General features: G+C 42.2%; 1 protein-coding gene and 1 pseudogene across 14 annotated transcripts in view; one reads left to right on the top strand and one right to left on the bottom strand.

The window, feature by feature from the left end:
• Positions 1 to 25,380, top strand: part of SENP5 (SUMO specific peptidase 5) — a 66,188-nt gene that overhangs the window by 26,261 nt on the left and 14,547 nt on the right. For 9 of the 14 annotated variants that reach the window (XM_059687481.1, XM_059687480.1, XM_059687476.1 and 6 more), the window contains 4 exons: positions 8,034 to 8,139; positions 8,283 to 8,421; positions 8,684 to 8,731; positions 10,612 to 10,689. In XM_059687481.1, coding sequence (XP_059543464.1) covers positions 8,034 to 8,139; positions 8,283 to 8,421; positions 8,684 to 8,731; positions 10,612 to 10,689 — 371 coding nt within the window. Of the gene's footprint in view, positions 1 to 8,033; positions 8,140 to 8,282; positions 8,422 to 8,683; positions 8,732 to 10,611; positions 10,690 to 11,436; positions 11,512 to 23,598; positions 25,108 to 25,380 lie in introns of those variants that run through there. The other 5 variants (XM_059687482.1, XM_059687479.1, XM_059687485.1 and 2 more) reach the window with 4 other exon arrangements.
• LOC132230271 (nucleophosmin-like) lies at positions 23,401 to 24,201 on the bottom strand (annotated as a pseudogene).

The raw sequence follows: 25,380 nt of genomic DNA, 5'->3' as shown, positions 1-25,380 counted from the left end.
TTGGATCTCTGTATATTATTCTTTATTTCAGTCAGTGTATGCTTAATTTCTAGTTGGTCTTTTTTCATATCCTCCAGGGTCTCACTAAATTGATCGGCGGTTTCCATAAAATTCTTGAAAAACCTTATAAACGTGGTTTTGAACTCTATATCCAGTCGTTTGCTTTCCTCCATTTCTGTCATTTGTGACCTGTTTCTTTGTCTCCACATTTTTTATGCTTCCCTGTGTTGGTAGAGTGGTTTTGTGTGCTAGGTGTCCTGTAGGGCCCAGTGGCTCAGCCTCCCCAGTTACCTGAGGTGGACACTCTTGGTGCACCCCCTTGTGGGCTTTGTGCACAGTCTTGTTGTAGTTATGCCCTGATTGCTGTAGGATCACTGGGAGGAATTGACCTCCAGGCCAACTGGCAGTGAGAATCAGCTGTGTCTGCAGTGGGAGAACTTCTGTGCTGAAGACACCCTTCTGGGGCAAGACTTGCTTCAGTGGGGCTTTGGTGCTCAGTGAGTCTGCCCCCTGAGTGTGTCCCTTATGGATCTGAGGAGTTGTAATCTGGATGGTCCCCCTCTGACCACTGGGTACACCGGCTCTTGGATCTAAGGAGGTGCTAATTTAGTCTCTGCCTGAGGTTACCCAGCAGGAGCTACGAAGAGAACTGAAGATTCCCCTTCCTTTTTTGGAGTTTGGAGGTGCCCAGATGAGGCCCAGCTGTGAAGCAATGCAAGCTGCTGTGGGGCCTTGGGCCTTCTCTTGGAAGTTCTGGGTCTGTCTGGCCCAGCTGTAATTTGTTAGGTAATTTTCAGGTTGCAAAGGGCCAGGGCATTCATTTGCAAAAGCCTCTGCTGCAGCCTGGGTGGGGCAGGGTCTCATGGAATCAAAGGGCGGAGCAAGCAGCTATGGCAGATCCTCAACCCTGCCCTAAGGGGCCGCGCGTCTCAGTGTCCCGGTAATTTAATTGCTGCAAGCACCTCTGAGGGAAAGCTGCCCTCAAGTTCAGAGTTCTGCCTGCTGCCAGACAGTCCAGTTTCTCCCCATATGAGTCCTGGGTCCCCATAGACTTTCCGGAACTAGAGTTCAGAGCAGTCAGGAGCTTGTGACTCCCTCCCGATTCAAAAAGACAGCCGCATCCTCAGGTGCCAGCCCCTTGCTGCGCGCGCGAGCCTCCGTACCTCTTCACTTTACTTCCGCAGCTCCTCTGGCTCTCAGTGTGCTTTTCTTTCCTTCTAGTTGTAGAATTTCCACTCAGCCAGCCTTCCTGTAGTTCTGGATGATGTCCGTTTTGTCTTTTCCTTGTATTTTTGAAGTTGTTGTGGGAGGCAGCAATTTCCCGGTATTTACCTATGCCGCCATCTTAGTTTTTCTCAGGTTTTATTTTTTAAATTATTACCTTTTGTACTTGCGGGATGGACTATAATTTGAACTAGTTTTTTGTTATTTTGTTTTTTCCTAACATTTTGTCCTTTGCTTTTTAGTCACATTGAAATTTTAGTACTTTTTAAAAAAATATATTTTATTGATTTTTTACAGAGAGGAAGGGAGAGGGATAGAGAGCTAGAAACATTGATGAGAGAGAAACATCAATCAGCTGCCTCCTGCACACCCCCTACTGGGGATGTGCCCGCAACCAAGGTACATGCCCTTGACTGGAATCGAACCCGGGACCCTTCAGTCCGCAGGCTGATGCTCCATCCACTGAGCCAAACCGGCTAGGGTGAAATTTTAGTGCTTTTGATGTAAAAGAAATTGTATTCCAAATGCACTTTTCCTTTTTGGTTTATTAGTTTGGCGATAGCAAGTGGGTAAAGACTAATAGGCCTGGTCAGTGTGGCTCAATTGGTTAGAATGTCATTCCCTACATTGAAAGATTGCTGGTTCCATTCCTGGTCAGGGCACATGCTCAGGTTGCAGGCTTGATCCCTGGTAGGGGGTATGTAGGAGGCAGCCAACTGACATTTCGCTCTCACATCGTTTCTCTCTCTCTCAAAATTAATAAAAAATATTTTTTAAAGTCCTCAATTAAAGAAAAGAATAATGGATTTAACCCTCATTTTAAGTCTGTTTTCTGGGTAATTCTTGGCCTACTCGTGTTAAAAAGGGAAGGTGCAGTGAACAAAAATTGTAGGGAAAAGATAATGGGTAGTTCTTGTTTTGGAGGTAGCATAGCATAAGAGCTAACTGCTCAGTGTCTGTTGTCGTTTGACCTGCAGTCGGTCTTGGTTCTGATATATGCTAGTTAGGGATCCTTGGGAAAGTTACTTAATCTCCCTAAGCTGGTTTCCATTTGTAAAATAGGGATACTGTCTAACACACAGGGCAGGGGTGGGCAAACTTTTTGACTCGAGGGCCACAATGGGTTCTTAAACTGGACCGGAGGGCCGGAACAAAAGCATGGATGGAGTGTTTGTGTGAACTAATATAAATTCAAAGTAAACATCATTACGTAAAAGGGTACAGTCTTTTTTTTTTTTTTTTAGTTTTATTCATTTCAAACGGGCCGGATCCGGCCCGCGGGCCGTAGTTTGCCCACGGCTGACATAGGGTGTTTACAAGGATGAAGTGAGATGCCAGCGCTTAGCTTATGGTCCCAGTGAGTAAATGGTATGCATCAGTGAGACGTTGTCATCTAAGATTCTCCTTGAAGATTCAGGTAGGGCCTTTCTGGCATTAGGAATCCATATTTATCATCTGAAAGTGAAAACAAAAGTACAGATAAGAGGTGAAAAATATAACAACTTAATATCCCCCAAAATACTACCATCCAGAAATAACAGTGTTAACAGGGACACCTCTTTGCCATGGTACTTGTTTGGCATTGAAGTCCCTATGCCCTAGATAGATGAGCCTGCTTTTTTATTTGAGAAGTTTCCATTAAGGTTGCTGGGCCTAAGCTGTAATCTTTTGTTAATAGAATTATTTTTATACTAGAGGTCCCTCAGCCTGGCCTGTGCCCTCTTGCAGTCTGGGACCCCTCAGGGGATGTCCAACTGCTGGCTTAGGATGTCCACTAAGCTGGCAGTCAGACATCCTTCTCGCAGTCCAGGGCTCTCACAGTCCACGACCCCTCGCTCCTTACTGCCTGCCTGCAGCAGAGGCTCCCGCCACTGCTGCTGGGCTTGCCAGCCGAGCCCGGCTTTTAGCTGAGCTGCTCTACTCCTGTGGGAGCACACTGACCATCAGAGGGCAGTTCCTGTGTTGAGCGTCTGCCCCTTGGTGGTAAGTGCACGTCATAGTGACCGGTTGTTCTGCCATTTGGTTGATTTGCATATTATGCTTTTATTAAATAGGATAAAATGTCTTCCTTGAATGCAGTTGCTCAGATGTTGGGATTCCTTATTTTCTGTTTTGGGCCCATTCTCCCTTGTATATACAAGTCTATAGTTAGATAACTATAAGATATGACATAGTAAATGTTGAAGGTAAATATATGCTCTATTCCTTCTTAGAAGCCCCAAATCTCTATCTCCTACTCTGATTAATCTGGATCATGGGACCTCCTTTTTTTTCCCCTCTTCCATATACCTAAAGCCTAGATCAGAACCAGGCATAAGCAAACAACTTTTTGCTGTTTACTATACCTTGACCTTTGTTCTTGTCTTAAGCCTTTCCAATTGGGAGCCACTCTGATGAGAGACTAACAGGAAGAAAAATGGGGTTTTCACACCCTTTTTTTGCCCCTTCCCTATACAAAACACTCCATTTCCAAGACAGTCATTTTGTTGTGGTCCTTCCTGTTCATTTTGTGTTGATGTGTAGCAGAGGCCATTCTTAAAGTTAGAAAGGGAGCTGAGTAAAATAAATGTCTATTGTCCTTATTTTTCCCATGTTAACCTAGTAGACTTAACTGTCAGACTGATGGTCAGTGGGGCTGTTGCCCTCCCCATTCAGCATCAGTGAATAGCACAAGTCACGCCTGCACTTTTATGAGCCTCTCAGCCTTTCTTCAGCTTCTTTGTGTTTACTTAGAATAATGTCCTGGTTTTATTTCCTAGGGCCTTTTTGGGTATATTCAGTGGGTCATTTTGGAAGTCATTGAAATGCATATACATGTTACCTAAATTGACCTGAAGACGATTCTCTATTCTGGCCAAGAAGTCATCCTTAATTCTGTTTCCCTTCTTAAAATATGCTACTTGCTGTTATTTAGTTAAGCTTACCTCATAGTGTTTTTCAGATTATAATAATGCTATCAAGTTGTATATTTAAAATGCCTTCGAATTTGCCCCTTTCTTGGAGATGAGAAATTACACACCTTTACCAAATGATACTTTGACAGCAGTCTCAACAATTCATTCCCTCTAATTGTGATTTAAATATATGTATTAAATTTATATTATATTTATGTTATATTTAACATATGTGTGTGTGTGTGTGTTTATTGATTTTTAGAGAGGAAGGGGGAGAGAGGGAGAGAGAAACATCGATCAGCTGCCTCCTGCTAGCCCCTTCTTGGGGATTGAGCCTGAAACCCAGGCATGTGCCCTGCATGACCAGGAATTAAACCAAGGATCTCTGGGTGCGTGGGACGATGTTCAACCAACTGAGCCACACTGGCCAGGGCTCTAATTGTGATTTTTTTAAAAAATATTTTTTTTATTGATTAAGCTATTACATATGTGTCCTTATTCCCACGTTACCCCCTACCCCCCCCACCCCCCTGCTCATGCCCTCACCCCCCCGTTGTCCGTGTCCATTGGTTAGGCCTATATGCTTGCATATAAGTCCTTTGGTTGATCTTTCCCCCTTACCTCCACCCTCCGCTACCTTCCCTCCAAGGCCCGACAGTCCAATCAATGCCTCTCCATCTCTGGATCAGTCCTTGTTCGTCAGTTTATGTTGTTCATTATATTCCACAAATGAGTGAGATCATGTGGTATTTATCCTTCTCTGACTGGCTTATTTCACTTAGCATAATGCTCTCCAGTTCCATCCATGCTGTGGCAAATGGTAAGAGTTCCTTTTTCTTCTTCCTCTTCTTAAAGAATACCTTTCAGCATTTCATATAATGCTGGTTTGGTGGTGATGAACTCCTTTAGCTTTTTCTTACCTGTGAAGCTCTTTATCTGACCTTCAATTCTGAATGATAGCTTTGCTGGATAAAGTAATCTTGGTTGTAGGTTCTTGCTATTCATCACTTTGACTATTTCTTGCCCCTCTCTTCTGGCCTGCATGGTTTCTGTTGAGAAATCAGCTGATAGTTGTATGGGTACTCCCTTGTAGGTAACTGACTTTTTTTCTCTTGCTGCTTTTAAGATTCTCTCTTTGTCTTTTGCTCTTGGCATTTTAATTATGATGTGTCTTGGTGTGGTCCTCTTTGGGTTCCTTTTGCTTGGAGTTCTCTGCGCTTCCTGGACTTGCAAGTCTATTTCTTTCACCAGGTAGGGGAAGTTTTCTGTCATTATTTCTTCAAATAGGTTTTCAATATCTTGTCCTCTCTCTTCTTCTGGCACCCCTATAATTCTGATGTTGATATGCTTGAAGTTGTCCCAGAGGCTCCTTACACTATCTTCATATTTTTGGAATCTTTTTTCTTTTTTCTTTTTCGGTTGGTTATTTTTTGTTTCTTGATATTTCAAATCTTTGACTTGATTCTTGGGATCCTCTTGTCTGCTGTTGGATCTCTGTATATTATTCTTTATTTCAGTCAGTGTATGCTTAATTTCTAGTTGGTCTTTTTTCATATCCTCCAGGATCTCACTAAATTGATCGGCGGTTTCCATAAAATTCTTGAAAAACCTTATAAACGTGGTTTTGAACTCTATATCCAGTCATTTGCTTTCCTCCATTTCTGTCATTTGTGACCTGTTTCTTTGTCTCCACATTTTTTATGCTTCCCTGTGTTGGTATTGTGGTTTTGTGTGCTAGGTGTCCTGTAGGGCCCAGTGGCTCAGCCTCCCCAGTTACCTGAGGTGGACACTCTTGGTGCACCCCCTTGTGGGCTTTGTGCACAGTCTTGTTGTAGTTATGCCTTGATTGCTGTAGGATCACTGGGAGGAATTGACCTCCAGGCCAACTGGCAGTGAGAATCAGCTGTGTCTGCAGTGGGAGAACTTCTGTGCTGAAGACACCCTTCTGGGGCAAGACTTGCTTCAATGGGGCTTTGATGCTCAGTGAGTCTGCCCCCTGAGTGTGTCCCTTATGGATCTGAGGAGTTGTAATCCGGATGGTCCCCCTCTGACCACTGGGTACACTGGCTCTTGGATCTAAGGAGGTGCTAATTTAGTCTCTGCCTGAGGTTACCCAGCAGGAGCTATGAAAAGATCTACAGATTCCCCTTCCTTTTTTGGAGTCTGGAGGTGCCCAGATGAGGCCCAGCTGTGAAGCAATGCAAGCTGCTGTGGGGCCTTGGGCCTTCTCTTGGAAGTTCTGGGTCTGTCTGGCCCAGCTGTAATTTGTTAGGTAATTTTCAGGTTGCAAAGGGCCAGGGCATTCATTTGCAAAAGCCTCTGCTGCAGCCTGGGTGGGGCAGGGTCTCATGGAATCAAAGGGCGGAGCAAGCAGCTATGGCAGATCCTCAACCCTGCCCTAAGGGGCCGCGCGTCTCAGTGTCCCGGTAATTTAATTGCTGCAAGCACCTCTGAGGGAAAGCTGCCCTCAAGTTCAGAGTTCTGCCTGCTGCCAGACAGTCCAGTTTCTCCCCATATGAGTCCTGGGTCCCCAGAGACTTCCCGGAACTGGAGTTCAGAGCAGTCGGGAGCTTGTGACTCCCTCCCGATTCAAAAAGACAGCCGCATCCTCAGGTACCAGCCCCTTTCCGCGTGCTCTCAAGCCTCCGTACCTTTGCACTTTACTTCCGTAGCTCCTGACTCTCAGTGTGCTTTTCTCTTTCCTTCTAGTTGTAGTATTTCCACTCAGCCAGCCTTCCTGTAGTTCTGGATGCTGTCCGTTTTGTCTTTTTGTTATATTTGTGAAGTTGTTGTAGGAGGCAGCAATTTCCCGGTATTTACCTATGCCGCCATCTTGGTTTTTCTCTAATTGTGATTTTTTAAAAAATAATTCCTTCAGTTACCAAATGTGATAGACACATTTAATCAGGTAATTAAGCCCTTTACTGGTATATTTCACTCTTTCAGAGATAGGATTCTACTGCAAGGTTAAACTACTAAAAGATGTCTGTCTTTAGTTTTAGCTAGCCATTTCCTAATAGTGCATTGCTAGCTTAGAAATCCAATGTGAAATGTTTTAGAACATTTCTCTATGTGGAGAGGGTCTGATTCATTTTATTTTTTTCACAAAACATAACTTTAAAAGATTGTGTTGCCCTAGCTAGTTTGGCTCAGTGGATAGACCATCAGCCTGCGGACCAAAGGGTCCCGGGTTCAATTCCTGTCAAGGGCATCTACCTTGGTTGCAGGCTCTTGCCCGGCCCAGGCCCCAGTCAACACTCATGCAAGAGGCAACCAATCGGTGTGTTTTTCTCACATTGATGTTTCTGTCTGTCTTTCCCGCTCTCTTTCACACTCCCTAAAAATCAATGGAAAAATATCCTCAGGTGAGGATTAATAGAAAACAAACACTCTCTTCTGCCAGCATCAACCTATATGAATCCGGAGGTCACTGTGCTATTACCCATCCGGGCACATACCCAGGCGTTAAGGAGGAAGCCGAGCAATGATTCTTATCATTGGTGTTTCTGTCTCTCTCTCTCTCTCTCTCTCTCTCTCTCTCTTCATCTCTGAAATCAATAAAAAAAATATTTTTAAAAGATTTTGTTGTTGTTAATCCTCATCCCGAGGGGGGTAGTGGGGAGAAAGAGAGAGAGAGAGAGAGAAAGAGAGAGAGAGAGAGAGAGAGACATCTAGGTGAGAGAGATACATTGATTGCTTGCCTTCCACACTTACCTGCAACCCAGGTATGTGCCCTTGACCAGGAATTGATCCCTCGACCCTTCGGTGCATGGGCTGATGCTCTAACCAATAAGACACACCAGCCAGGGCAAAGATTTTTTAATAGTATGATATATGTAGTGCTATAGGTTAAGCATTGGGAGAATGACTGCTGAAAATCGTTTTTCCACCTTAATCTTTCTTTCTTTCTTTAAGGATTCCTAGATGAGGTTATGAAGAAGTATGGCAGTTTGGTTCCACTCAGTGAAAAAGATGTCCTTGGAAGATTAAAAGATGTCTTTAATGAAGACTTTTCTAATAGGTTTGTCAATGATGCTTACGTTAAGCCCTTGACAATAAAATTTAGCATATATGACTTTTTTCTTGATTAAAAAAAGATACTTAGCCATAAATGGAGTAGAACTCATGTTTTTAATCTTCTATTTCAAAATCTTTCTGTTTCAGAAAACCATTTATCAATAGGGAAATAACAAACTATCGGGCCAGACATCAAAAATGCAACTTCCGTGTCTTCTACAATAAGCACATGCTAGATATGGATGATCTGGCGACACTGGATGGTCAGAATTGGCTGAATGACCAGGTTAGTGTATTGTAGGTTCTCATCATGGAAAAGTTGCAGAGGATGTTGGACAACAAAATATAATTAATAACTTCTGGGTTGGCCTCACAGTTATCTTTTGGAATCAAGGATTCTTTATTCCTTACTGAAGTGACTCATTCTCTAACCCCACTATCCAAAAGGTTTGATTACTGTTAGCAGTATCAATGTGTTATTCATTCTGAGTGGGATGTTCTAAATTGTAGAGGGTTAGTAAGCTGGTTTTATGTTGGCTTCTTTATAGGTCATTAATATGTACGGTGAGCTGATAATGGATGCAGTCCCAGACAAAGTAAGTGAAAACTTACTCTTCTTTAGGAGCAAGAGTCCTTGTATATTAAAAAGTGTTGTTTTTAAAAAACAAACACTTTATATATAATTATTTGATATCGCTTGGTTTTTTTGAAAAGGATTAATTTTGTCTTGATCAGGTGCTAGGTTTGGGCATACATTCTACAAAATCACTTCTGCATAAGAAAGTCATGATGCTGGTGTTTTCCTGCTTATTTGTTTCAAAGTAGATATGGTTGTTGGTATCTTTTTTTTTATTTTTTATTCCTCACCACAGAGGATATTTTTCCAGTGATTTTTAGGGTAAGTAGAAGAGAGAGGGAAAGACAGAAATATTGATGTGAGAGAAACACACAGATTAGTTGCCTCCTGCAGGGCCTGACCAGGGCCCAGGCCAGGGAGGAGCCTGCAACCAAGGTACATGCCCTTGACTGGAATCAAACCTAGGGCCCTTCAGTCCACAGGCCGATGCTCTATCCACTGAGCAAAACTGGTTAGGGCTGGTTGTTGATATCTTGAGAAGGCGTTTTCTTAGTGGAAGATGCACAAAAGGGACTATTTGCTTTAAGCTTTAAAATTTAACTTAGTTTTACTATCTTTTAAAAAGTGGTAAAGTAGTATTCAGCTTCACTTTATTTTGGATTAATCTTTGATACTCAATTCAAATACAAACTAAATTATAAAATGCCCTTAAGAGCTTAGTTACATATTAAAACTGTTCTTAAAATGTAATATATTAATTTCTTTCTGAGTACTCAAATTGTTTAGTGAGCAGCCTTTGATTTCAATAAGCAAAACTTTTTGAAGTACTTTATAAACTTTTGTAAGTCTGATAGTTTAAACAGGTAATGTAATGAATCTCAGATTGCAACACTATTTATGAATATAGACAAAATGTCATAACTTTCCACTTAAAATCACAAGTATGTATTTTAAATTGGAATCATAAAGCCAATCTGTCAGATTGCATTCCAGATTCTGATGCATACAAAGTTTGAGACTCACTGCCCTAGAAATAGCTACTCTAAGCTCTTTTAAAAACCAATATCTTAAGCTACATGGTTCTCAAAATATATGTGCATCAGAATCCTCTGAAAAGTTTATAAAACCGGATTGCTGAGCCTCAACCTCAGAGTTTGTGCTTCAGTAGGGCTAGGGTAGAGCCTCCGAATTTACATTTTGGCAAGTTCCCAGGTGATGCCGATAATACTTGTGTTCTGGTGACCACATCCTGAGAACCTCAGCAGGAAGAGAACAATTTTATCATTTCAAGTGAGTCAAAGTTATTGAGGAAACACTTAAGACCACAATTGTTTACTATCTCAGGTGGGCTGATACTAATTTAGAAGCCAGAGCTTTGAAGCCATGTATGCAGGACATGATGCTCCATATGACTAGAATAATTCTTTCAGTGCTAGAAATGATTAAGCTATGGCCTTTTTATAGTTGTTATGACAACAAGAATTTCCAAATTCACATTCTTCATATGAGGTTAGTTTTGTAATCCATATCCTTTTAGTTCAAGGTAATTATTACCTCATTCTTTCATAGCTTCTTTTAACTTTATCACCTGATTTGGAGAAATCTGTCAGGTTGCTTGTTTACTTGATTGGATTCAGGTAATCTGTTTACTGTCCATTCCAGTTCTAATTATAGACCACAGCTGTAAGGTCATTCTAATAAAAATTTGGAACAGAATCTTATGAGAAACCATGCAATGTATTTTTTATATTTTGGTTATTATTTTAAAGAAGAAAATTCCCCTCACCTTTTTGTTTATCTTATATTTAAGGATTTTTAAATTTCCTTTTTTTTTTTTTTTAGTTAAACCTGGGCACAATCCAATATAATCTGGGTGCTTGTATTTGATGTCTCTTCTAGGTTCACTTCTTCAACAGCTTTTTTCATAGACAGCTGGTAACCAAAGGATATAATGGAGTAAAAAGATGGACTAAAAAGGTATTCTCTTTATTCTAAATTTGAAGTGTCGATGATAATCCACTTTGAGTGGAAGCATAAGAACGTTATTACCAATGTGATGTTAATTAGAAACAGACTTTAATGTGAAAGTTTTTTATTGTTTCTTTTAAATCTTGTTCAAAAGATAAGATGCTAGTAAAATTGAGTCTATCCACTTGATTGGAATGTGCTATAACAAAGCACTGGGCAGAAAGTTAATGGTTTGTACTACTATTAGCTTAATGTACAACTTGGACAAGACAGTTTGGGCTATAGATTGCTTATTTATCAAAATGATAAATCAGAGTAATCCCTAAAATCACTTTCAATCTTTTTTGAAATATATATATTTTTATTGATTTCAGAGAGGAAGGGAGAGGGATAGATAGAAACATCAATGATGAGAATCATTGATCACTTGCCTCCTGCATACCACCTGCCTGGGCATCAAGCCAGCAACCCTGGCATGAGCCCTGACTGGGAATCGAACTGGCAACCTTTTGATGCAAGGTACGACATCTGACCAACTGAGTCACACTGACCACGGCTATTTTTTGATATTTTGACAAAATTACCAGCAAGTTCAAATTTCATAGTCATAAGCCTAGAGCAACAGTTTTCAACCTTTTTCATCTCATGGCACACATAAACTAATTACTAAAATTCTGTAGCACACGAAAGAATATGTTATATTTTTTGCTGATCTGATTTTTTAAAATAACTATAATTTTGATTCATTAACATCAGATGGCTATTGTTGTGTTGGCTGTTCTCATATTTTTATTTGACAATCTAGGGGAAAAGAAGTCAGTGCTCTGACTAGTAGGTATTGCATGTTTTAAAAATTCTTGTAGCATACGAATTGAAAATAGCTGGTCTAGCCCTGACTGGTTTGGCTAAGTGGATAGAGTGTTGGCCTGTAGACTGAGGGGTCCCAGGTTTGATTCTAGTCAAGGGCATGTACCTTGGTTGTGGGCACATCCCCAGTGGGGAGTGTGCAGGAGGCAGCTGATCGATGTATCTCTCTCGTCGATGTTTCTAACTCTCTATCCCTCTCCCTTCCTCTCTGTAAAAAATCAATAAAATATATTTTTTAAAAAAAGAAAAGAAAATAGCTGGTCTAGAGATACTATAACTTTTTACTTTTTGTTGTTGTTGTTAATCCTCACCCGAGGATATTTTTCCATTCATTTTTAGAGAGAGTGGGAGGGAGAGAGAGAGAGAGAAACATCAGTGTGAGAGAGACACATCAATTGGTTGCCTCCTGCACATGCTCTGACCTGGCCTTGGATCAGGCCTACAACCCAGATACTTGCCCTTTACCAGGAATCGAACCCAGACCCTTTGGTTCTTGGGTCGATGCTCCAATCACTGAGCAACCAGCCAGGGCATATAACTTTTTACTTTTTATACTGAATGGGTTAGAGAAATTAAGAGTAAATCTTAAGAGTAGATGGAAATAACTTTTTGCAAAGTACAAAAATACCTGATTGAACATTACTATTCAAGGCATCATTAGTACTGCCAACATATATGAAATATGATTGAAGAGTGCAAGTCTGAGGAAATAGATATAATGAATTCAGAAATCAGACCTGGGTTAAGATCATAGTTTAGCCACTTAACTAGTTGTAAGACCTTGGGCAAATTACTTAATTAAAAAGAAAATTTATTGATTAATTTGAGAGAGAAACATTGGTTTGTTGTTCCACCTATTTATGCATTCATTCATTCATTCATTCATTCATTCATTCATTGATTCTTATATTTGTCCTGACTGGGATCAAACCTGCAACCCTGGTGTATCAGGATGATGCTTTAACCAGCAGGGCTACCCAGCCAGAGTAAATTACTTAATTTTTATAAGCTTCAGTTTCCTTATCTGTAAAAAAAGAATATGAATAGTATTTACCTTGTTGTGAGGATAAATGGCATAATGTAAACCACTAGGTACATGGTAAACACACAGATAGTCATTATCTATAATAATAAAAGGGTAATATGCTAATTAGACCGGACGTCATTCCAGATGTCTTTCCTGATGAAGGCGGAGCGGGAGGGAAGCCAGCCTGGGTTCCGAGTGCCTGCGGGAAGCCCGAGGGAAGCCGGCCCGGGTCCCGGGTGCCTGCCGGCAGCTGGAGAAGGGAAGCCTGGGTTCTGGGTGCTGGTGGGAAGCCGGTGCCGGCACCTGGGGGAAACAAGGCCTACTCTTGCACGAATTTTTGTGCATCAGGCCTTTAGTCTATAATAATAAAACTGTAATATGCTAATTAGACTGGACAGCCAAGAGACCTTCCGGACGTCATTCCAGACAAACTTCTGGACAAAGCCGTGGCGGCGGGGGCCAATGCAGAGGCGGTTAGGGGTAGGCAGGCAGAGTGGTTAGGGCCGATCAGGCAGGCAGGTGAGTGGTTAAGGGCGATTAGGCAGGCAGGATATTTTTTCCATTCATTTTTAGAGAGAGTGGGAGGGAGGGAGAGAGAGTGAAGTAGATCTGATCCAGAGATGTAAGGCCTTGAATCTGTGCTTTGAAATTTACCCATAATGTATAGGAATCTATAGAAGGGTTTTAGGTGGGACATCATCCAGTTTGTAGTCTAGCAGCACTGATGAATATGAATGAATGTGGGAGCAAAGTTGATGTGGGTAGAACAGCAGGCCATTGCAGATTGATGGTATTGTTTTTAAAATACATTTTTATTGATTTCAGAGAAGAAGGGAAAGGGAGAGAGATAGAAACATCAATGATGAGAGAGAATCATTGATCAAATGATTCTCTGGGGATTGAACCTGCAACCCACGCATATGCTCTTGACCAGAATCGAACCTGGGACCCTTTGATCTGCAGGCCGATGCTCTATCCACTGAGTCAAACCAGCTAGGGCTTGATGGTACTTTGGGATAGAATAGTAGCAGGAGAGATGGGAGATGTACAAAATATGAGTGTGATCTAGGAAGTAAAGTTAACAGGATTTGGTGATGGATCAGTTATGGGGATGGAGGAGAAGGAAATGTGAAAGATGACTTCCAAGTGTGTGGCTTATACCACCGGAATGGGCTATGGTGGTGTTTACATTAGAAAAAATTGAGGACAGTTAATAGGGGATTGGTCAAATAAATAATATACATCCATTTAATAGGATGCTACTTAACCAGGAAAAGTTATTTAGATAAGGAAAAATGTTCATATGTAATGTGGAATAGAGAAAGGTTATAAATAGCATGATAAAATACCCTGGAGATATTGTAGGTTCAATTCCAGACCACTGCAATAAAGTGAATATCATGATAAAGTGATTCACACTAATTTTGGGGTTTCCCCGTGCCTGTAAAAGTTATGTTCACATTATACTGTAGTCTGTTAAGTGTACAATAGCATATGTCTAAGAAAACAGTACATGCCTTAATTAGAAAACACTTTATTGCTAAAAAATGCTAACCAGGCCTGTTGGGAAATGGCACCAATAGACTTGCTCAATGTAAGGTTGCCACAAGCCTTCAATTTTTTTTTAATATATTTTATTTATTTTTTACAGAGAGGAAGGGAGAGGGATAGAGAGCTAGAAACATCGATGAGAGAGAAACATCGATCAACTGCTTCCTGCACACCCCCTACTGGGGATGTGCCCGCAACCAAGGTACATGCCCTTGACCGGAATCGAACCTGGGACCCTTCAGGCCACAGGCTGATGCTCTATCCATGGAGCCAAACTGGTCAGGGCATAAGCCTTCAATTTGTAAAAAATGCAATATCTGCAAAGCACTGTAAAGTGAAGAGCAATAAAATGTACACTCATGGAAAAATAAACACGAGAGAAAAGAACTAAAATCAAGTATGCAAGTCATTTCATTAAATAGAATGAATTAAATTATTCTGTCTTCTGTATCCTTTCAGATTGGATTAAGTCACAAAATTCATTTATATGCTGTATATAAGAAATAAAACAATATGAAAAAGAAAGGTTGAAAATAAAGCAACAGTTAAAGAGGTAGAAGGCAAATGCAAATCAGAAGAAGGAAGTCACACACATAAAAAAAGAACTAGCAGTATTAATAACATTTGAGGTAGAATTTAAGGTGAAAAGTAAACTATGATAATTTCAATATATAAAAACATAAAGATTGATACAATAATGATAGCGAGAGACCTCTCTCATGGTTGGACAAGTCTAATAGATTAAAAAAAGATCATAAATAAAAAAGAATACAACCAGTATATTTGATTTAATAGATATATACTAGATCTTTATACCCCTCAAAAGGAACATACACATTTATTCCTTTAAGAAACATTTGTAAAAATTGATTGTATACTTGACAACAAAGTACATATATTTTTTTTTAAATATATTTTATTGATTTTTTACAGAGATGAAGGGAGAGGGACAGAGAGTTAGAAACGTCGATGAGAGAGAAACATCGATCAGCTGCCTCCTGCACACTCCCCACTGGGTATGTGCCCACAACCAAGGTACATGCCATTGACCGGAATCGAACCTGGGACCCTTGAGTCCACAGGCTGACGCTCTATCCACTGAGCCAAACCGGTTAGAGCTACATATATTATTTCTTGATCACAATTCAACCTAATTAAAATAAATAAAAAGTGGTTTAAATCTTAATAATTTGAAGATTTTATAGATGCACACAGTACTAGATATAACCCTTGGGTCCAAAAGAAAATAAAAAAGTAACTTATATACAAACTGTCTAGAAAGGGATGGAAAAGGAGGTACATCTTACCAACTACTATGAAAAGCAGTTTTGAGAAAATTAATGGCCACAAATGCCTTTATTATTAAGGAAAAAATGAAAAATAGAAGAATTAAGTAAAATTAAATTACAGAATGACTAAGGATTTAAATGCAACAAAAATGAAATAGTGAAAGTAAGAAGAGAATCCATAAGAGAATTTTAAAAAAACAATGTCAGGATAGTGAAGTCTATTCTCTGTACAACTTAAAACCCAGATGCTATAAACAAAATTAATTCAATTACATAAAAAGAAAAATAATTTTGCATATTAAAATAGGAGCAATGTAAAAGGACAAATAAACTGGGACAAATATTTGTAATTCATATCACAAAACTAATTTTCTTTTTGTCTATATTGATTTTAGAGAGAGAGGGGAAGGGGAAGAGAAAGAAAGATAAATTTGTTGTCCTTATTTGTGCATTCATTGGTTGATTCTTGTATGTGCCGTGACCAAAGATCAAATCCCCAACCTTGCATATGGGGATGATGCTCTAACCAACTAAGCTACCTGGCCAAGGCCACAGAACTAATTTTCTTAATGTATAAAGGACTTTTTCTACAAATCAATAAGAAAAAGACCCCACAAACAGTAGAAAAAGTAAAGAAAAGCTTATTGGGTTCTGGATATAAGTCTTCTGTCAGATCTATGTTTTGTGATTGTTTTCTTTTAGTCTGGCTTTTTTACTTATTTTTTTAACCATGTCTTTTGATGAATAGAAATTATAAATATTGATGAAACCTAATTTACCATACTTTTTTCTTTTATAGTTCTTGATTTGTATAACCAATCTAAAGAAATATTTGCCTCTGATGTTTTCTTTTGATAGCGTTATAGTTCTTAGGTTTTATATTTACATCTCTGATATATCTAAATTTTTGTGTAAGACATGAGGTAGAGATCAAGGTTCTCCTCCCCCAACCCCCCCCTCCCCCAACCCCTATATGAATATCCAGTTGTTCCAATGTAATTTGCTGAAAAGACTTCTCTTTCCCAGTTTAATTGCTTTGGCAACTTCGTAGAAAATCATTTGATCATATATGTGTGGGTCTATTTCTGGACTTTATGTTCTCTTACATTAATCTCTTTATTTGTTCTTATGCTTTTATCATTATACTAGGGGCCCGGTGCACGAAATTCGTGCACTGGGTGTGTGTGGGGGGGAGTGTCCCTCAGCCCAGCCTGCCCCCTCTCACATACTGGGAGCCCTCAGGCGTTGACCCCCATCACCCTCCAATCGCAGGATCGGCCCCTTGCCCAGGCCTGACGCCTCTGGCTGAGGCATCCGGCCTGGGCAGCGGGGACCTGCAGTGGCAGCGGGGGGGCGCCGCGATCGCGCGGGCTCCGCCCCTGCCCCTGCAGGATGCCTCTGGCTGAGGCGTCCGGCCTGGGCAGCGGGGACCCGCAGCTGCAGGGGCCCCATGATCGTGGGCTTCGCTTTAGGCCCAGGCAAGGGACCCCTAGCTCCCGGGACTGCCAGCTTCGACTGTGCCCAGCTCCCATCGCTGGCTCCACCCCTACTTCCTGCTATCACTGGCCAGGGCGGAAAAGACACCTGATTCTCCTATCATGGCTGGGGGGCAGGGCAAAGGCCGCCTTTGCCCTGCCCCCCAGCTCTTAGCTCCCCCCTGGGTTTCTGATCACTGTCAGTGGCAGGGGGTTTCTTCCTGCTTTCCCTTTCACCTCCCTGCATTGTGCCTACATATGCAAATTAACCGCCACCTTGTTGGCAGTTAACTGTCAATCTTAGTTGGCAGTTAGTTTGCATATAGCCCTGATTAGCCAATGAAAAGGGTAGCTCGTAGGCCAATTACCATTTTTCTCTTTTATTAGTGTTGATTATGCAACAACAAGATATAGCAATCAATTGTATATAGCAAAATATAGCAATCAATCAACTAATATAATGTTCTTTGCATAAATATTAGAATCAGTTTGTCAATCTCTGTTTTTGGTGTGTGTTTTTTAATTTGCTGAGTTATTATTGGTATTGTATTTACTTTGTATGTTCATTTGTGGAGAATGGCTACCTTGACAATATCAAATCTTTCAAACTATGAACTGGCATATTTTTCATTTGTTTGGGACTTTAATTTTCTCAGGAATATTTTGTAATTATTTTTTTCTTTTATCTTATTTAATTCTCTCCTGAGGATGTGTATATATTTTTTGAGGATATATTTTTATTGATGAGAAAGAGTGAGAGACATACATATGAGAGAGAAACATTGATTCGTTGCCTCCCATATGTGAGGGACCTGCAACATGGTTATGTGCCCTGGACCTTTTGGTGTATAGGATGATGCTCCAACCAACTGAGCCACCCAGCCAGGGCTGTTTTGTAATTCTTAGTGTGCAGGCCTTGTACATGTATTTAAAATGTATCCCTAAGCATTTATATTTCTGAAACTGCTATAAACAGAATTTTTAAATTTTTATCTTTCAATTGTGTGCTGTTAGTATGCAGAAAAACAATTGATTGCTATATCTTGAGCTTATATCCAGTGACCTTGCCAAACTCACTCACTGGTTCTAGGAGGTGTTTTTTGTGGATTCTGTGGGATGTTCATAGGAAGTAATGTTTGTTAGTAGTGACTTTTCTTTCTTCCTTTCCAAACTGTATGTCATTTTTTTCTTGCCTTATTGCTAGGACTTCTAGTACACTGTTGAATCGAAGTGATGAAAGAGGACATCTTTGCCTTGTTCTCGATCTTAGGAGGAAAGCATTGAGTCATCCACTAATAGTTATGATGTCAGCTGTAGATTTTTTTGTAGGTGCTCTTTATTAAGATAAGGAAGTTTTCTTCAATTTGTAGTTTGATGACAGTTTTTAATCATAAAATGGATGTGGAGTTTTATCAAATGGTTTTCCCCCATGTGAAGAGATAATTTTATGGTGTCTTGTCTTTATTTTTTATTTTTTTAAGATGCACACATATATACCTCTCTAATGTGGTTCATATATATTTAGACTCTTTTCTGTGTACATGGATGCATCTGTTTTTTTAATGGGACTCAGACTGAAGGAGCAGCACCTAATCTTAAGACATTCCAATCTCAGGGCCACATGATAGCTCTTGAAGCTTCAGCTTGGTCATGACATAACTTCATTTCTGTTTACAGTACATTGATTAAAGCAAATCACATAACAGGAATACATTTCTTCCCCTGGAAGGGTCACTTGCAGCCACATGGCAATAGGCAGTTCTGTATAATTCTTTTATAGGGAAGACTACAAAAAATTGGGATCAATACAATCTAGGGAGACAAAAATATACACATGAAATAAACTCAGTATTTTATTATCTTTTAAAATATACTTTTGGGATTAATACAATCTGCCACACACATTTTTTTAAAAAATATAGTTGGCATTATATATAATAAAGAGGGAATGTGCAAATTGACTGTCACTCCACCAGAAAGATGACACCCATAGCTGAGGTGGGGGTTTCTGTAACACAAGATGGCTGCACCCACAGTGGAGGACAAGTTCCCATAACGAGCCTTAATGAGCAATCAGCAGGGATCTGAGGCTGCACACACCCCCCCTTCGCCCCCGTGGGGCTTAACAGGGGACCTCAGACCATGTCCCCCACCCTGGCTCCAGGCCCGGGGACCTCAGGCCGTGCCCCCTGCCCTTGGCACCAGGCTGGGGGACTTCAGACCGTGCCCCCCACCCGGCGGGGCTTGACAGGGGACCTCAGGCCTCGCCTCCCACCCCAGCACCGGGCCAGGAGACCTGAGGCTGCGCCCCCACCACGGCGCCAGGCCGGGGGACCTGAGGCCACACTCTCCACCTGGCGGGGCTTTACAAGGGTGGGACCGGCCAGGTCTGGATCTAGCCCAATGGTGGGGGGAGCAGCCAGGTCTGGGTCTCACGTGATTTTGAGGCGCACATGGGTGGGCGGGGACTTGACTCTGGGTCCCGTGGTGCGCTCCAGACTCTGACAGGAGAAAGACTTTCATATACATTTTGCTAATTTTCTTTCATTCTGACACTTCTATTATAGAGAAAAGGCAAATAGCAATATTAAAATATTTCCTCTAATTCCCTTTTAATGTGCATGAATTTCGTGTACTGGACCACTAGTACAGTATTATATTTGTTTCAGGTGTACAACCTAGTGATTCAATATTTATATACCTTATGAAATGATCACCATGACAAATCTAGTAAACATCTGTTGCTGTACTTAGTTATGATACTAGAGGCACGGTGCACGAAATTCATGCACGGGAGGGGTGTGTCCCTCAGCTCAACCTCCACCCTCTCCAATCTGGGACCCCTCAAGGGATGTCCGACTGCCCGTTTAGGCCCCACCGGGATTAGGCCTAAACGGGCAGTTGGACATCCCTCTCACAATCCAGGACTGCTGGCTCCCAAACACTCGCCTGCCTGATTGCCCCTAACCGCTTCTGCTTGCCAGCCTGATCACCCCTGACCACTCCCTTGCCAGCCTGATCGACGCCTAACTTCTCTCTTGCCACTAACTGCCCTCCCCTGCTGGCCTGGTCGCCCCCAACTGCCCTCCCCTTCAGGTCTGGGTCCCCCCCAACTGCCCTCCCCTGCAGGCCATCTTGTGTTGGAGTGATGGTCAGTTTGCATATTATATCTTTACTAGAGGCCCGGTGCACAAAAATTTGTGCACTCGCGGGGGCGGGAGGGACCCTCAGCCCGGCCTGTGCCCTCGCAGTCTGGGACCCCTCAGGAGATAACGACCTGCTGGCTTAGGCCTGCTCTGGAGTGGCAGAGGGCAGGCCCAATCCCTAGGTGCAGCCCCTGGTCGGGCTCAGAGCAGGGCTGATTGGGGAGTTGGGGCGCCGCCCCCTGTCATGCACAGAGCAGGGCGGATTGGGAGGGTGCGATGCCACCCTCAGTCACGCTCAGGGTAGGGCTGATTGGGGGGTTGGGGCACCGTCCCCTGTCACACTCTAGGCAGGGTCGATGGGGAGGTTGCGGCGCCACCACGTCACGCACAGAGCAGGGCCCATCAGGGGGTTGGGGAGCTCCCTCCTGTCACACTCAGGGCAGGGCTGATAGGGGAGTTGGGGCACCGCCCCCTGTCACACACAGGCAGGGCGGATTAGGGGTTGGGGCGCCGCCCTCTATCACCCACAGAGCAGGGCCGATCAGGGGGTTGGGGCGCCGCCGCTGTCACACTCAGGGCAGGGCCGATGGGGAGGTTATGGCTCTACCCCATCACACACAGAGCAGGGCCCGTGGGGTGGGGGTTGGGGCGCCGCCCTCTATCACCCACAGAGCAGGGCTGATCAGGGGGTTGGGGCGCCGCCACTGTCACACTCAGGGCAGGGCCAATGGGGAGGTTATGGCTCTACCCCATCACACACAGAGCAGGGCCCGTGGGGTGGGGGTTGGGGCGCCGCCCTCTATCACACACAGAGCAGGGCCGATCAGGGGGTTGGGGCGCTGCCCCCTGTCACACACAGAGCAGGGCTGATCAGGGGGTTGGGGCGCCAGATCCTGTCACACACAGAGCTGCAGGGCGATCATGGGGTTGGGGAGCTCCCCCTATCAGGCACAGAGCACGGCTGATCAGGGGGTTGGGGCGCCTTCCCCTGTCACGAACAGAGCAGGGCCGATAGGGAGGTTGTAGCCCCTCCCCCTGTCACACACACAGCCGCAGGGCGATCAGGGGGTTTGGGCGCTGCCCCCTGTCACGCTGATCCTGGTGCCGGGAGGCCTCGCGGCTCCGCTGATCCCGGTGCTGGGAGGCATATTACCCTTTTACTATATACGATAGAGGCCTAGTGCATGGGTGGGGCTGGCTGGTTTGCCCTGAAGGGTGTCCTGGATCAGGGTGGGGGTCCCCACTGGGATGCCTGGCCAGCCTGGATGAGGGGATGATGGCTATTTGCAGCTGGTCACACACCCTTCAGGGTGGGGGTCCCCACTGGGGTGCCTGGCCAATCTGGGTGAGGGGCTGAGGGCTGTTTTCAGGCCGACTGAAGCTTCCAACCGCTCCTTTTTTTCTTTTTCTTTTTTTATTCTGGGCCAGCTTTAGCTCTGGCTCCAGCTCTGAGGCCTCTGCTGCTGAAAGCAGGTATCTGGTTTGTTTGAGTTCTATAATCGAAACAATGTATAACTCCAGCTCTGAGATCCTGGCCGGCTGAAAGCAGGTTTCTGGGGTTTTGTTTAGCTTTTATATTTGTTACAATGTTTCTTAAACTGCAAGCTCAGAGGCCAGCAAGGCAGGCGGGGAATGTTGGAGTCCTCCGTCACTGAAGCAAGCAAGCCTCATGTTCGCTTCCAGCTGCCTGGCTGCCGGCCGCCATCTTGGCTGGCAGTTAATTTGCATATCACCCTTATTAGCCAATGGGAAGGGTAGCGGTTGTACGCTAATTACCATGTTTCTCTTTTATTAGATAGGATTAGATAGGATTATTGACTCTGTTCTCTGTGCTGTACATTATACACCTGTGACTTAGTTTATAACTGGCAATTTGTACTTCTTAATCCCCTTCACCTTTTTTGCTCATCCCTCTACCCCCACCCTGACCCTCCCTGCTCTGGAAACCATCAGTTTATTCTCTGTAACTGAGTTTTAGTTTTTGTTTGTTCATTTGTTTTATTTTTTAAAGTCCCCATATAAGTGTAATCACACAGTATTTGTCATTTTCTGTCCAGCTTATTTCATTTAGCATTATACCCTCTAGGTTCTCAACCTGTGGGTCGCGACCCCTTTGGGGGTCGAATGACCCTTTCACAGGGGTCGCCTAAGACCATCGGAAAACACATATATAATTACATATTGTTTTTGTGATTAATCACTATGCTTTAATTATGTTCAATTTGTAACAATGAAAATATATCCTGCATATCAGATGTTTACATTATGATTCATAACAATAGCAAAATTACAGTTATGAAGTAGCAACGAAAATAATTTTATGGTTGGGGTCACCACAACATGAGGAACTGTATTAAAGGGTCGCGACATTAGGAAGGTTGAGAACCACTGATCTATGTTACCATAAATGGTAAGATTTCTTTTTCTTTTCTTTTTTTCTTTGTGGTTGAATAACATTCCAGTGTGTGTATATGTGTGTGTGTGTATCACATCCTCTTTATGATGGACACCTAGGTTGCTTCCATATTTTACCTATTATAAGTAATGTGGTAGTGAACATAGGTGTGCATATGTCTTTTTTAATTAGTGTTTTCAATTTCTTTAGATAAATTCCCATAAGTGGAATTGTTGGGTCACATGGTGGTTCTGTTTTTAAATGCTTGCGGAATGTCCATACTGTTTTCTATAGTGGCTGTACCAGATTACAATCCCCCCAACAGTGCACTAGGGTTCCCTTTTATCTAAATCCTGATCAACATTTAGTCTTTTCTTTTTTACTTTATTAAAATACTGAGGTTAGCCCTAGCTGGTTTGGCTTAGCGCATCGGCCTACAGACTAAAGGGTCCCGGGTTCAGTTTTGGTGAAGGCACATGCCTGGGTTGCTGGCTTGATCCCCAGTAGGGGATGTGCAGGAGGCAGCCGATCAATGATTCTCTCTCATCATTGATGTTTCTATCTCTCCCTCTCTTTTCCTCTATGAAATCAATAAAAATATATTTAAAACATAAAATACTGAGTTTATTTCATGTATATATTTTTGTCCCCCCACCATTTTCATTTGTCTGACCTTCACTACTACTATATCCTATTGCAGTGATGGCAAACCTATGACACGCATGTCAGAGGTGACACACGAACTCATTTTTTGGGTTGATTTTTCTTTGTTAAATGGCATTTAAATATATAAAATAAATATCAAAAATATAAGCCTTTGTTTTACTATGGTTGCAAATATCAAAAAATTTCTATATTTGACACGGCACCAGAGTTAAGTTAGGGTTTTTCAAAACGCTAACACGCCGAGCTCAAAAGGTTCGCCATCACTGTCCTATTGTAACATTTCATACTTAGTTAAAACCAAGCAAAGGGTGGAGTTTCACTTTAAAACGAATCAGGCAATTTGGACAACACATTCTTGGCAATGGAACCTGGACAACATTTATCAGACAGGGTAGGGAAAGTTCTCCCTCTGCATTATGAAAAGGACAGCCAGATATCAACTGTTACAGAAATGAAATAAGACGGAAAATTTTAACAAACTGTTTAAACTATTCTCTTAAAGTAACGTCCTCCACTGCCAGAGACCTTGACTAGCCTCCTGGCCAGTCATCTGGAAGCAATTCACATCACTGATGCACTTGGCTTCCACTTTGGGAAGAGAACCACCTTTTTCTATTTGCTGGTGTTTTTACTTTAATATCATCTACAGACTCGGTCCTTTTAGTGTTTTAGGATTTTCCCCCATTTTTTTGAAGGATTCTTGACCTTTTAATCTTGGTGTTGATGGTTTTAAGTCTTTTCCATTATGGTTTGATTTTTGGCTGGAGTTTCTCATATAGATTTCTTTACTGGAGTTTTTTCTTCAGCTTCCTCATCCTCAAAATCATCATCCTCGTCTTAATCATCCTCATCTTCATCAGCAGCAACTTTTACCTTTTTTCTGTGGAACCTTGCTACCACTTCCAGGGGCAGAGCGCTTAGCAGACATACTTAGGAGTTTCATTTCCTCCTCGTCTCATCCTTTGACTGCTTCTTCCTCCACAGCTACTAAGTGCTCTCCACTAATACTTACAGACCCTGAACCACACTTCAGCCATAAGACAATTGTTACTTTAATTGGACTGCCTTCGTAATTCATTGTCTGCTTCAACAGTGTGCAATTCATCCTTTGCACCAGCCCCTAAACTGACAGTTCTTAAAGATAATCGTTGCTCATTTTTTTCATTCTCCATCTTGAAATGATAACCTTTGTTGGTCTTTTTAAGTTTTATTTTAAAAATTGACTTGAGAGAGAGAGAGGAAGGGAGAGGGAGAGAGAAAGAAACATCGATGAGTTGCCTCCCATACGCACCGGGACCAGAGATGGTACCCACAACCTGGGTATGTGCCCTACCAGGAATGAACTGGCAACCGTTCAGTGCACAAGACAACACTCAACCAACTGAGCCACACCAGCCAGGGCTCTTAAGTCGGTCTTTAGTTAAAAACTGAAAAGATAGTCCGGGGGCCTCAGGGGGCTTATGTTCATGTCCATTGAATCCTCCATAGGGTGGTGGCATGCATATAGGTGGCAGAAAAGGCAGGCGGACAGATAGCAACAACCACTTTTCTGCAGAACGGATGTGCAGGACAGAATCGCACCAGGGAAAAGCAGCGCCACTCTGTTGTCTTTTTGATAATAGTCATTCTAACAGGTATGAGGTGTTACTTCATGGTTTTGATTTGAGTTTCCCTGTAGAATGATGTGGAGCATCTTTCCATGTGTCTGTTGGCCATCTGCTTATCATCTTTGGAGAACTGTCTATTCAGGTCCTCTGCCCATTTTAAATTGGATTCTTTGTGTTTTTATGTTAAATTGTATGAGTTTTTAATATTTTGGATATTAATCCCTTATTAGACATATCATTTGAAAATTATCTTCTCCCATTCAGTAGGTTGTCTTTTGGTTTTGTTGGGTTTTTTTGTTCTGTCAAACCTTTTTAGTTTAATGTAGTCCCATTTGTTTATTTTTGCTGCTGTTGTTTGCCTAAGGAGACATATCCAAAAAAATATTGCTAAGACTGATGCCAAAGAGTTTATTTTATGCTTTTTTCTAGGAGTTTTGTAGTTTCGGGTCTTCCATGTAAGTCTTGAATCTATTTTGAGTTTATTTTTACATACACAGTGTAAAAAGTGGTCTGGTTTTCAATTTTTGTAAGTATCTATTCAGTTTTCCAACATCATTTATTGAAGAGACTGTCATTTCCCCATAGCATATTCCCCTTTGTCATAGATTAATTGGCCATCTAGGTGTAAATTTATTTCTGGGCTCTCTGTTATATTCCATTGACCTATGTATCTGTTT

Source organism: Myotis daubentonii, chromosome 3 (genome assembly GCF_963259705.1).
Source record: "Myotis daubentonii chromosome 3, mMyoDau2.1, whole genome shotgun sequence".
NCBI lineage: Eukaryota > Metazoa > Chordata > Mammalia > Chiroptera > Vespertilionidae > Myotis > Myotis daubentonii.
The sequence above is the reverse complement of the archived record's forward strand: the minus strand, read 5'-3'. Positions and strand labels throughout refer to the sequence as shown.